General features: G+C 31.3%; 3 protein-coding genes across 3 annotated transcripts; 2 read left to right on the top strand and 1 right to left on the bottom strand.

Moving 5' to 3' along the window:
• LOC145755671 (soluble guanylate cyclase 88E-like) lies at positions 1-5,082 on the bottom strand. Its single transcript, XM_082571924.1, has 17 exons — positions 4,963-5,082; positions 4,736-4,819; positions 4,411-4,559; positions 4,113-4,304; positions 3,788-3,926; positions 3,435-3,557; positions 3,140-3,227; positions 2,792-2,918; positions 2,252-2,381; positions 1,894-2,040; positions 1,568-1,698; positions 1,230-1,402; positions 948-1,150; positions 767-834; positions 531-600; positions 352-427; positions 1-194 (listed from the first exon to the last, which is right to left on the bottom strand). Exons 1-17 carry the CDS (start codon positions 5,080-5,082, stop codon positions 1-3), a joined length of 2,214 nt encoding a protein of 737 aa, XP_082428050.1.
• Positions 5,083-5,603: 521 nt separating this feature from the next.
• Positions 5,604-7,086, top strand: LOC145754708 (charged multivesicular body protein 2b-like). The gene is made up of 2 exons (XM_082570811.1): positions 5,604-5,716; positions 5,881-7,086. The coding sequence occupies exon 2, from the start codon at positions 5,909-5,911 to the stop codon at positions 6,530-6,532; it is 624 nt and encodes a 207-aa protein (XP_082426937.1). The 5' UTR covers positions 5,604-5,716; positions 5,881-5,908; the 3' UTR covers positions 6,533-7,086.
• Positions 6,834-9,151, top strand: LOC145754705 (pseudouridylate synthase TRUB2, mitochondrial-like). The gene is made up of 7 exons (XM_082570810.1): positions 6,834-6,908; positions 7,087-7,258; positions 7,424-7,609; positions 7,695-7,775; positions 7,950-8,169; positions 8,486-8,622; positions 8,743-9,151. The coding sequence occupies exons 1-7, from the start codon at positions 6,873-6,875 to the stop codon at positions 9,105-9,107; spliced, it is 1,197 nt and encodes a 398-aa protein (XP_082426936.1). The 5' UTR covers positions 6,834-6,872; the 3' UTR covers positions 9,108-9,151.
• The last annotated feature ends 3,563 nt before the right edge of the window (positions 9,152-12,714 follow it).

The raw sequence follows: 12,714 nt of genomic DNA, 5'->3' as shown, positions 1-12,714 counted from the left end.
TTAGCGGCGATATCCGTCAAAAGACTGGACGCTGGATCCGGCTCCACCACGAACTCGAGGTACTTTATCCCATTCCGGCTCCTCCAAACTTCGGTTACCATCCTTCGGAGTTTGAATCATCCTAGAATCTAATGGATTGATCTTAGGATCTGGGGTATAGGGGACGGTGAGCAATGAACTGGGCCCGACTTGTCCTTATAAAAAGTGGAAAAAAGAATAATGGTAAATATTAAAGAAATCATTTAAGTTTTCATATATTGGCTCGTTTGCTTTAAAATAATATTTAGTTTAAATTCTTAAGCTATTTACAGAGCCTACTGGGTTGATAAAAATATAAAATTGACAGCTTACCATTTATATCCTGTTGAAAGTCGTACAAAGTATTATTGTGAACCTTGACAATCTTCTCCACTGCTTGGGTGAATGTCTGCAAAGAGAATAAACTAATATTTACATTAAAAAAATAAAATTAAGCAATTATGCATTTTGATAAAAGTAACTTTACTAAAAGTATCAAATGAAATATTTACCATAGAAGACTCGTCATCAACATTTTCTACTTCTTCTTCTTTAGCCTCCTCAACGACAGGCGCATCAGCGCTAAATTCAAATAAAACTTTAATATACAATAGAAACATAAAAATATCATTCGCCACTTGAAATATTGAAAAACGCACCTTGAAATCAATTGATATGTATAACGATGTTTTAGCATTCGTTTTTCGGTAGTATGATATAATTGAAACTACAATAAAGCACAACTTACCCTTCTTGAATGGAAACATAATTTCCCTTCTTTGATTTCAACCAATAAGTTCTCATTTGTCCTTTACCCTAACAAAATTAACAGCAAAACTTTTATTTAAAAGACTACACGTTTACAGAAATATAAAACTTTCTAATGGTGTAAGTCGATTATGCGAAATATATAATTTTAGATTTTTTACCTTGATATACACAACGCCCCTGCTTTCAAAAACGTAACCATCACATGGGGCAAGAAGATCATGTACTGTGTTACTTATATGGATCTCTCCACCTCTCCCTGTACTTTCCATTCTCGAAGCTGTGTTAACAGTGTCACCAAACAAGCAATATCGAATCATTTTAAGGCCTACAACACCGGCAACTACTCCACCAGAATGAATACCTAAAAAACACAGTTTATTTTATTAATTTTTATGTGATATAAAAATACTTTTCAATATCAGTTTCTATAAAATTTTTACCGATTCGAATACGGATGTAGCCACCTCCAACTGGATTTTTAACATGACTGATACCGTCTTGCATCTCCAAAGCCATGTCACAAATACGCTGAGCATGTAAAAGTGTTCGTACAGGGGCACCAGAGACTGCCATGTAACCATCGCCTATAGTTTCCACTTTGAACACTGCGTATCTAAGTTCATAAAACAATAAGCCTTAATGACCTTTGTTAATTCTATAAAAATTAGCACCGTACAGTTGAACAAAGCATATACAATTTAAGTCTACAGATACGCCTTATATGCAAAAAGAAAAGATCTGGGCGTATGTGACTAAATAGAACAACACGATAACTTACTTCTCGCTTAAGGTATCAAACACTGTGTAAATTGTGTTCAAGATGGACACGACCATCATTGGGTTAATACGTGTACATATCGTCGTGAAGCCTACTACGTCACTAAACAACACAGTCACGTGAGAGAACATCTGCAACAAAAAAGTCAGGAGAATTAAAAAAAAAATCAAATACACTTTTGAAAAAATTCATAACACATTAAATGAAACAAAGCCAAGTGTATGGTATGGAGGCCATATATCGTAGACTAGTAAGCAACTACTTTTACAGTTGATTTATAGACAGACATACGCTGTATTAATAAACTTTAATTTTATTGTAATTACCTCTGCAATATTTACGGCAGATTCTCCTCTTTTCAACCGCACGGCAATTTCTTTTGGAATCATAGAAAAAAGAAGAAGATCAGCTTTGTTGTTCTCTCTTTCCAGTTCAGCCAAAGTCTCTCCTAGTTTGGTAGTCTTTGCTTGTTCCTGCAAGTATACAAATTAAAATCAATAAATAAAAAATACTTTATTAACTTGGATTATTAAATTTTGTATCATGTAATATATTATTTACGATACATACCTAGTTAGTTTATTACTACATTAACTTATAAAACATTCTTGTAAAAATATTTTTTTTATTTTATTTTCTAGATATATAATTTTGAATCCTAGACTTTGCAAAAGCCAAACTTACCATATCAAGCGCGATTTTAAGCTCAGCAGATTGTTGTGGACCTGCCATCAACAACATCTGGAGAGAATCTTGAAAACTTAAATCACTGATGTACAAACCGACATCCTTCATAATCTCCATATTGTCAAATCTAACAAATATTTTTATTAGTAAAGTTGTACAGTATTTAAACAAAGCGTGCTTGAATCAGCATTTTGTCCAAGTCATGATTTTGGAAAATGTAATTTAAGTCAGTTTTAACGTAGGCTCTTGTTTGTGCACATATAGTAGTTCCAAAACTTAACGGAAAAGTACACTTTATAATGTAACGAATCCGCCATTTTCTTGTTTACGCTAAGTGTTATCTGTTCCAAGTCACGTGTTTACACCTCAAGTCACGTGTTTACACCGTTACCGTTATCGCTATCAAGTGCTGTATCACGTGACTTGTTGCTTTAACTGTTTAATTGTATAGTTTTATTTGTAGTATTCGTGATGCAAACTATAGTGGACGGTTCAGGTAAATTTATTTTACAATACTTATAAAATTAAAAAACTTACATTGGTGTGCACATGTATATCACAGCATTCCAACTCTCTAAGAATGTCGTGGTACCACGAAGTTTAAGTGAAACAGAATCATCTCTTTGTTTGGGTGGTAAAGGTGGTAACTCAGGATCAACGATTTCTATAAATTTTAGGTAAGTATTTTAAACAAAAAATAAAACGGTGGACAAAATATTACTTGGGCCTACTATACATGTGTCATAGATATTGGGTTTACAGATCTACATGGATTGTTAGAAATAGTTAGGTGAAAATACTATCTAAAAGTAAATTTAAATCTGTGTGTGACATTTTATTGTATAGAACATGACAGCATATTAAAACAGAATTATTTCAACTGACCTGTCGAACGAAGATACTCTTCATATTCCACCCACAAAGCAACTGTTGATGTCATTTCAACCAGTACATTGACGGGTCTGTTTTTCATCTAAAAATTAATCAATAAAAATTTAATTAGCTTCTATATTAATCTTAACTTGTCAATGTCAGAATATCTTGTTTAAAACAAACAATACAAAAAATTAAAAGCCATTTTATTAATTATACAATAGGCCTAATTTATAAATCACTATCTTATTTTAAAAACTTAACTTATGGGAAAAATTTTTAGGTAACAACGATTTCAAGCACTTACAAAATTCCAGCACAAATCCATTCCAATGGGTTTAGTGAGCACAAAAAAGTCGGAGATTTTTTTCCCGATCAAAGTTGGAAATGTCTTGACAACGCCGGCTCCACAAGTTAGTACTTGCATGCTCTGAAATAAATTAAATTACTTTTTTACATTGTTAATGTTAACAAAAAATTAAAAATGTTATTTTAAATTAATTTTTTTAAATAAACGGTTTATATACAATTGTTCACTTTAACAAAAAATAAAATGTTTAGAATATAAGAAGCAATATATTTTTTTATTAACCCAAATATATGATGCACAATTATGTATAACTATTTATATATTTTTGGTGCTTTGACAAGACCAGTTACCTCGTTGAAAATGATGGAGAATGGAAAAGAGTTAAACACAATGTCGCTGTTCACACTAACAGGAGTGTTTGACCGAAGTTTAAGTAACTCAGGAACCCAAGCATCTTCCTTACCCACCGAGCAATTCTTGTACGTTATCCTAAAGAAAATATAAAATAAAAGGGTAAATATGCAAAGTGTTCTAATATAAGTAAAACAAGAAAAAATTACTTACTGTATCTCTATAAAAAAGACTTATTTTCATGTTACGATATGTCACATAGTGCATCATCGAAATCAATTTTTCGACAAACGCAATTTTAAGCCGTGTAAACTAATTTTTAACCTTAAAACACCATGCATAACTTCTCCAAGATCCTCCTGGATAAGAACCTCGGCAGTTGCATCTTTTAAGTCGTAGTACAAAACAGCTGCTGTGACAACTAGACCTCTAACATAATGAACGTAGCCTGGATACTTTCGTGAAGTGTTGTAGTGAAAAGTTAGACCCTCAGAATCTTCTTGTTCAACGTAAAAACTAAAATATTAAAATTTTATTGCAAGCACAATAACTTATTTAGCAACACATAAGTTTATTTCTGGACTTACTCCTTAATTAATTAACATGTAAATTTGTGTCTTACCTTGGTGGTTTGATGTCCTTGTACAAATTACTGATGTAATCATGTAAGTTGTCCAACGCATTAATGAAGTCGCATAGCTTTCGACCAAGTACTTTGGTGATTTGATCGTAACCATAACTTGTTACAAACGTCATGAAATGTGCTCCAAACTAAGAAGCAAAATTTTTTGCCTTGTAAATTTTTTGTTTGCCTTAATAGTTTTAAATTAGTATAAAAATAAAGCGTTAAATTTAAGAATAATGCTTATAATAGTGGTCTTAAAATGTTAACACATCTGTCACAGCAAAGACTGGGCAATAAAATTTTAAAAGCTTTCTTAAAATACCTTGTACATAATCTCAGTTTCTGGAACATCAACCATATTGGAAATAGTTTGAGCAATAATCGGCATCATTTTTTCATCGTATATCTACGAAAAATATATAGACTAAATTTTTCGTACTAAACAACTTTTGTAAAATTAAAATCCTACACTAGCTTTATGACAAAAAATATTTGCCGATTTTGATTAACAACTTGTTTATTATAATTTTAAATTATTTTATCACGCACCTTATGAATAGAGAATCCGACTCCGTCAACCCCAATCTTTTTCGCAAGATGCTCCCATACTTTACCGCCCCATTCGTCCTGCACACAATGAACAATGCTCTCAAGTAGAAGTCCATACATATTTAATAAGACTGTAATATATATGAGTTACTGTTATAGTCCAAGTATTTTATGTTGCTAATAGTTATACACTATTACTCAACAGCCGACAATTAACCGAAAGCGTGGTATGTATTTAGACTTTATAGGGTTTTAATTTACCACACATATGTATTTGGCATATTTTTTGTTATATAACAGTTTCCCAAGTGTTACGGACATTTGTTAGTATTAGTATTTGATTTTTAAAGAGATTATGTAGTGGATTACGATCTAAATGTCGAAATCAGCTTTAAACTGTTACCCCATATTATAACGACAAATTAACTACATGTTAATGTTTATTTATAATAGCTAATATTTTGTGACAATTGCAGTTGGCAAGGATTTAGATTAAAATAAATAAAGAAATGTGGCAATGGCAGTTTTAGGAGCAGGGTTAAAAAGGTGGCAGAAATTGTTGGCACCCGAAGCAAGTTTATTTGACAGGTGACATTTTTCCGTGGCATCTGCGCAATATTGTCACAGCCATTGTTGTCATAGTCGTCTTGTGATTATGAATAAAAAGTTATGATAATATTCTTAACGTAAATTAAATGTTTAGAAATGATCATATGACTGTAACAAAGCAGATGTATAAATAAAAAGTTGACAGGTACGGTATAAACCTAAAACATTGGTAAAAACTGGCATTTTTATGAAGTAATGGTTTGATTTAAACGACTTTTTTGTCAAATTAGTAAAGTTTGGAAAAACTCTGTCTGTCTGTTAAGGAAGTGTATATTTTTGTTGTTATTAATGCATTCTTTTTCCTTATAGTTTAATAGGACACTAGAAAAAATTAATTATGTTTGGAAAGAAGAAAACTGTTGAGCAGCAAATGCGAGATCAAGATCGCCAACTTAGAAAAGCAAATCGGGAAATGTCACGAGACCGTACGAAAATCGAACAAGAAGAGAAGAAAATACAAATGGAAATCAAAAAAGCTGCAAAGCAAGGCAACAAACAGGCATGTGCTATACTTGCAAAACAGTTGGTTCAACTTCGAAAACAAAAAACAAGATCTTATGCAGCTAGCTCGACAATTACTTCAGTAGGAGTCCAAACGAAGGCAATGCATTCAAATATGAAAATGGCTAATGCCATGGGTGCTACGGCAAAGACAATGGGTCAGGTTAATAAACAAATGAACCCTCAAAAGGTAGCTAAAACTATGCAAGAGTTTGAGAGAGAAAATGCAAAGATGGAGATGAGCGAAGAAGTGATCAACGACACCATGGACAGTGTCCTTAATGAATCAGGAGATGAAGAGGAGCAGGATGCGATTATCAACCAAGTCCTCGGCGAGATTGGGATCAGTGTTTCTGGACAATTATCGGGTATTCAAACTCCGAGTTCTAAACTGGGTGAAACTTCAACCTCGGAGGAATATGATGACATCGAAGCAAAGCTGAATGCTCTGCGAGGATAAACTGTAATTTTTACAGCAAATTTTTGCTTTTTTTACTTATAATATTTTGCTTGTATGCAACAATATTAATAAGTGGTGATTGTATCAAAACAATGTCTCAAGAGATTTGAAATCACCAATAAACTGGGTTGTTTTACTTGGTTTTAATATGTTTAATGTGTTATATAAATTTTCTAGTTCTTCAAATTTTTGTGCCTTAGTTAGATTAAGGTCCACAACAAATTGAAATTATTAAAGTTTAATTTTTCGGACGTTATAGACCTACTTGAAATGTTATAACTGTTTTTTTTGCACTTATTCTAGACATTAATGTGTAACTGAAATTGTAAAAAATATAATAATGGACCAAAGTTTGCTTTCGATGCAGTATATACTGGTAAAAACTTATATTTGTTCATTAATATTCTGCGATTAATTTGCCAAAGTAAAACGTACATCAGTTTAAAAAATATTTCCAATTTTTTACTTTTTGTCGTTATTACTTATATTAGCGACAAAGAAGAGTGCAGTTGAATAAATTGCAATATATCTAACATAATGTTTTGTTATTATAGTCAATGACCATTAATATTGTTAAGCAACGGAATACTGATATGGCTGTTAGTGTAAATATAACCAAAGCAAGTCATGCTTATAGGAAATTAAATGGAGTATTCGCTGTTTATAAATCATCTGGTATTTCTGTGGATGCATTGCTAAACAGTGTAAAAGCACGCTTACTAACAGGTATAATAAACCAATATATAAAATATTTTAACAAATTTATTTTTATAAAAAGAAACTGAAAAAAAATGTGATTACTCCTTGTTGTTTCTTTATATTAAAAATAGTATTTACATTATGCTAAGTGTCTTCAAAATTTTGCAAAATTTAAAAATCCCCTATTTTTAGACATTACCAATTTAGAACCTGATCCACAAAAGCAGTTTGTAAAATATTTACCATTTAACAAATTAACAAACAACCAGCAGCAAGAATTTATCGAAAATCCATATTTTGCCACAATGGTCGACACTTTTAAAGAAAACAACACCCTAGTTCCTGTTAACCAATTAGATTGGTTCCATCACCCAATGGGTAAGGCCCTTATTTTTTTGTTATTCCGTCAAAACTTTAATTTTTATCTCTACCTGCCAGTCTAAATAAATCATTCTATATTTAGTTGCTGGGCCTCAATACACTAGGAACGACTTCAATATTACATCTTCACATTTCTTAGATGTTAAAGCATGTGGAGTACAGGGTATGTTAATTAATAAAAAATGATCAAATTTAAACAAATAATTGACATAAAATTAGGGCCAACCGCTATGCATTTAAACTGTACAAATAAACATACATTTTCAAACATAACTATATCTGCAGTCTATCTAGTACAAATATCATTTTCTGACCCTAACATCAACCTTTTTTTTAGTTCTTGGATTACAAGAGAAGGGTGAACAATTATGTAATAAAATAGTTAGCGCACAATTACCAAACACTTACCAAGCTCGTGGTCATTTGGGGTTATCAACATCCTCACATACGGGAGACACAAAAATCATTGAGAAAAGTACTTGGGATCATGTGACTGCCGAAAAAATTTCAAAGGTTTTGACAATGATGGAAGGGGTACATAGGAATGCCTGCATGAAGTAAAAAAAGTTTTTTTTCTTTTGTTTTTATCATATTTAGTTATTTTTGTTGTTGGAAGACTGATTTCATAGCCTAAACATGGGGTAACATTTGTTACCCAAACCCAGTCCCAGTCCCAAGTTGCCTTTAACATTTTGAAATACTTTTGAGTTGGCTTTAAACCTGTTAATTGGTAGGGCTTAGCTGGGGATCAAACCCATATTCTCCCGTAATGAAACCAATTAAATAAATCTTTAAACAAAGAAATTATTCTTACTAAATTGAAATTATTCTTACTAAATCAATTTAAAACTGTTTAAACTTTATAATTTTTAGGGCTTCTGGGTATGATTTATCAAGCCAAATAGCGTACAAAATGGCAAGTAAAGGGTTATTAAAACCACATGGCATCAATGAACCAGTTATTCTTGGTATCACACTATCAGAATTTAAACCACCCGAATTCTCTATCGGTAACTTGTTTAAAACTTTAATTTTTTGTGATAAATAAAATGTGTTAGATTTAATTTCATTCTTATTTATTGTTTTCTAACTGAGTTTTTTTTAATTATTTTTTGAAATTTTGTTTACAGATATAACTGTAATAAACGAATCTTGTCAATATCTTCGAAAAGTTATACACGAGATAGGAATCGATCTCAAGACCTCAGCTATCTGCACACAACTTCAACGCACCTGCCAAGCAGTGTTTACAGTCGAAAATAAAAACACTTTATTACCAACCCAAATTAATGTACAAAGTCTCGCTAATTCGATGGACAATGCCAGGTTTTTACTTCTAAAACAGGTGTTATCACCTAAAAAACATTTCCAAACCAGAAACATTGTAATTACCAAGGACAAAAATGATTTTAAAAATCAAGATTCTGAAATTTTAAGTGAACCAAATTTACCTGAAACAGATCAAGATATAAATGTTACTTCCGAATTGGTTTAGCTTGTTCGTTATTTGTTTTCAATACTATTTGATTAATAAAAGCCACTGCCAATAAAAACTGTTATTTGTTAAATGAAAATCAGTCACTAGATGACAGCAATGGGTGAAGTGTAATAATTCTATTATTTAATGTCTAAAGGTTTTGGATTCGAGCCGCACCAATGCCACACTATTTGCTCTCTCGACTGGCATTTACGGATAGCTTAAACACATCCTTGTATTACACCCTTAAAGGAATATAAAAAAAATCCAAAATCCAGTTGGGTAAAGTTGTATATTGGTCATGGTACCGAGTTTAAGGGTTTTGGGTTCCAGTCGCACCAATACCATGCTATAACACTTACGGATAGCGCAAGCACACCTTTTAAAAAACAAAATCGGTCACATTAGGAGGGACATTGGAAAAATAAATGGATATAAAATTATGATTGGGCAGTTTTATAACAAATTAATTCGGTTGGACAGTTAAGGCTGGGCATAGGAAAAGTATGAGTGTTGTTGGCTCCAAATTTGTTGGTCAGTGTATACACACCCTATACGTCTGCGTTAAATCAATTAGGTGGAGTCATCGTTCAAAGCAACCGCGATCCACTCTATAATCTGACGTCATCACACTATTTTAGTAAAATTACTTACTCTGTTAAAGGGTATACTAAAGTTTTTGGTTTTACCATTATTATCAAATCTTTTCAATATTAAATTTGTTAGTAGTTAAAACGATCGCAATTTTTTTCAGATAGTTGTAGATTTTTAATTACCAAAATTCGAAAATCAATATCCAAATAGTTTTAAATTAAAAAATAATTAATTTATTATTGAATATAGCAAACAAATGTTTATATATTACAAACATTTGTGGCTACAACTAAAGGCTTACTTTTTAACAATTAGGAAAATACTTGGAAGTTGCCGGGAATTTTTATGTGATGACTGTTTAAGATTTCGTTTGGGGAATTAATCGATATTGACATTGACTCCCTGCCAATAAGACATGTCTGTGGTGGAAATTATCGAACAGACACAACGTCGCATACATAGACAGCCGGGAAGTTAGAATATCTGGACTTAACTTTTTCATAGACATTAAAGGGCCGACGTAATTGGTTTACAATCATAAAAATCTCATACAAAGTATAGAAAAAATCAGTTCGTTAAAAAGTAATTTACAAAAAGGTATTAAACGCAAATTATCACTAAACTGCAGTTATTTTTAGCAAAAATTTAAAATATAAACTTCTATACATCGTTCACTAAGTACAATTATTGGCATACCCAAGGTAGGAGAAGCTAGATAAAGGTTATATTTAAATGTAAAAAAAAGTTAAGCCAAAAGTTGTCAAAAAAGTTGAACCAGTTTGCTAAGTAAATTAATAATGCATGGTTTTCAACCGTCATAACAAACTGCTAATAGATTCGGTAAAACCTAAATGTCTTTTATGTGGTTATGGCAGTTTTGGTAAGTGAAGTTTGTAAGGACTTAACAAAACTATAGACAGAAATTTTTAAGAATTTGAAGCTAAATAAAATTAAATATTAAAATTGCGCCTTACTAAATAGTCACGTACACTCGTGGTCTCAAATTGTAATTTAATAAAAAAAAGTTTAAAAAAATTACGATTTAAATCAACTTATATTATTTGTTTGCATATATTATTGCTTTATAATATAGGAAAGTTAAGAAATATAAATTACAACAAGGTAAATATTAATTGACCTTAGCCAAGAACGGTATAATAAATTATTTTTATTTAAACAACAGACGACCTAGATTTTTATAGCTTAGCAAGCACATTTGAGCTTCATGTTATATTCGGTTTATAGCAAGTATTGATTTATTTTGTTATTTTGAGGTTTTTAAAAATAAAGTAGTAAGCCTGTACGTTTTTTAAATGTCTTTACAAAAGCTACACACTATACGCTTTATGGAGAATATTACTTTTAAAGTACTTTAATGTTATAAATTATTTATTTGCGTTACTATCAAGGGCTTATTGGTTTAGATTAAATAAAAATATCTAAAGATATAAGTGGATACAGTTTAAGGGATAAAATACACAGGTGGTAGATATTGATAAAAAAATTTAAAAAAGATTCTGAAGATGTTTTAAAGTTTAAATAATAGGATTGTATTATTATATTGGCATCATAGTGTGAACACATGTCGACTTCCCTTTTTATAAACCTATAACACAAAGATAAAGGCCTTTAAACGGAACTAAATAAATTTCTTGTGTCTAAATAATGTTAAAAGTTAAATGTCTGTCGTACGGTTAATGGCTTGGTCGCAAAATTTCCGAAATTTACTTATCAGTGAATCAGTTAAATTTAAATGAAAATCAATAAGCAATTTATGCGCGAGCACCGAACGAATAAAAAACTTTGCTAATTATAGATTTTTTATTAAAGTTTTTGTTTTAATGGTTTAAATATAAGCACAACCTTTTTTAATGACGCAGATGGGCAGTCATGTATCCCATAAAAAATCGATACCAAATAAAAAATTCGAATTAAATTAAGATTAAACGTATAGCAAGTCCTTAGTGTAGAAATAATAATAAGTGTATATATTATATTACAGATTAAACGATATTAAAGTTATATAAATTTTACACATAAGAATCGGTCATTGAAGAAAAGTTTGTGTTTTTGATATTTCTCCTTGGCTTAGGATCTTATCTCTAGGGGTTTGACATTAGAACAGGGCACATTTTACATTGTTTTAGTTGTACTTTTCGGTGTAAATGATTTATGATCAAAGTTAGTTATTTTCTGATATAATTTGCTCGCTAAGCCGCTATCTCGTGAAACTAAATACCAACCACGATCCTACGGTCACAGGAGATTAAAAATTTAACGAAATGTGGTCAGTGACGTCATTTCTTTTTTTGCATGATCATTGTAACAATTTTTTTTTGTTGAAATAATGGAAAAAATTTTCTATTACACATTTTATTGCAATATATAAGAGTCCAGGTAAAATGCATCAGTAGAGATAACGCTTAATCTAGTCCTAGGTTTGCCAATCAGCAACATTTTTTTCTTAAACAAGGGAAAACTGTTCAGTTAAGTTTTGCGAGTCTTTCTTTTAAATTAAATTTGCATATTGGGCTTTAGCTCAATGCATTTTTTATATAACCTCGAAACAGTAAATTATACGGTCTAATCCCAGGCTTCCAATTAAGCAAAGTGGTCTTGCGACATTCAGCAGAACTACATTTCAAAAATTGAAACATCTAAATATACATTTTGTTTAATGTTATGAAAATGGTCTGGCAATAACGAATAAGTAATGACGTGGTATATTCCCAATGGTGGTTAAGCGTTAACGCCTAAAATGTCAGGTGCTTTATAAAACGGGCAAAACAATGTTATTTGGTCGGGTTAGAGTAGTAGGTGCATTGCAAAGTGGAAAGGGTCTCGATAATTTCGATGCATTATTAATAAGTCTTGCCCAACTGCGACAGTTCGAATAAAAAAAAGGAGGCCGGAATAAGAAATTGTATTTCTTTTCTTTTACGCTAAGTGTGAAATAACGATTCGAAAATTGACTTCTGAATGCGTCAGGATAGAAATGTTAGATGTTGGAATCGGTTAAGAGTTTAGTCTT

Source organism: Corella eumyota, chromosome 6 (genome assembly GCF_963082875.1).
Source record: "Corella eumyota chromosome 6, kaCorEumy4.1, whole genome shotgun sequence".
Taxonomy (NCBI): domain Eukaryota; kingdom Metazoa; phylum Chordata; class Ascidiacea; order Phlebobranchia; family Corellidae; genus Corella; species Corella eumyota.
This window is presented reverse-complemented; position numbering and strand designations above follow the sequence as displayed.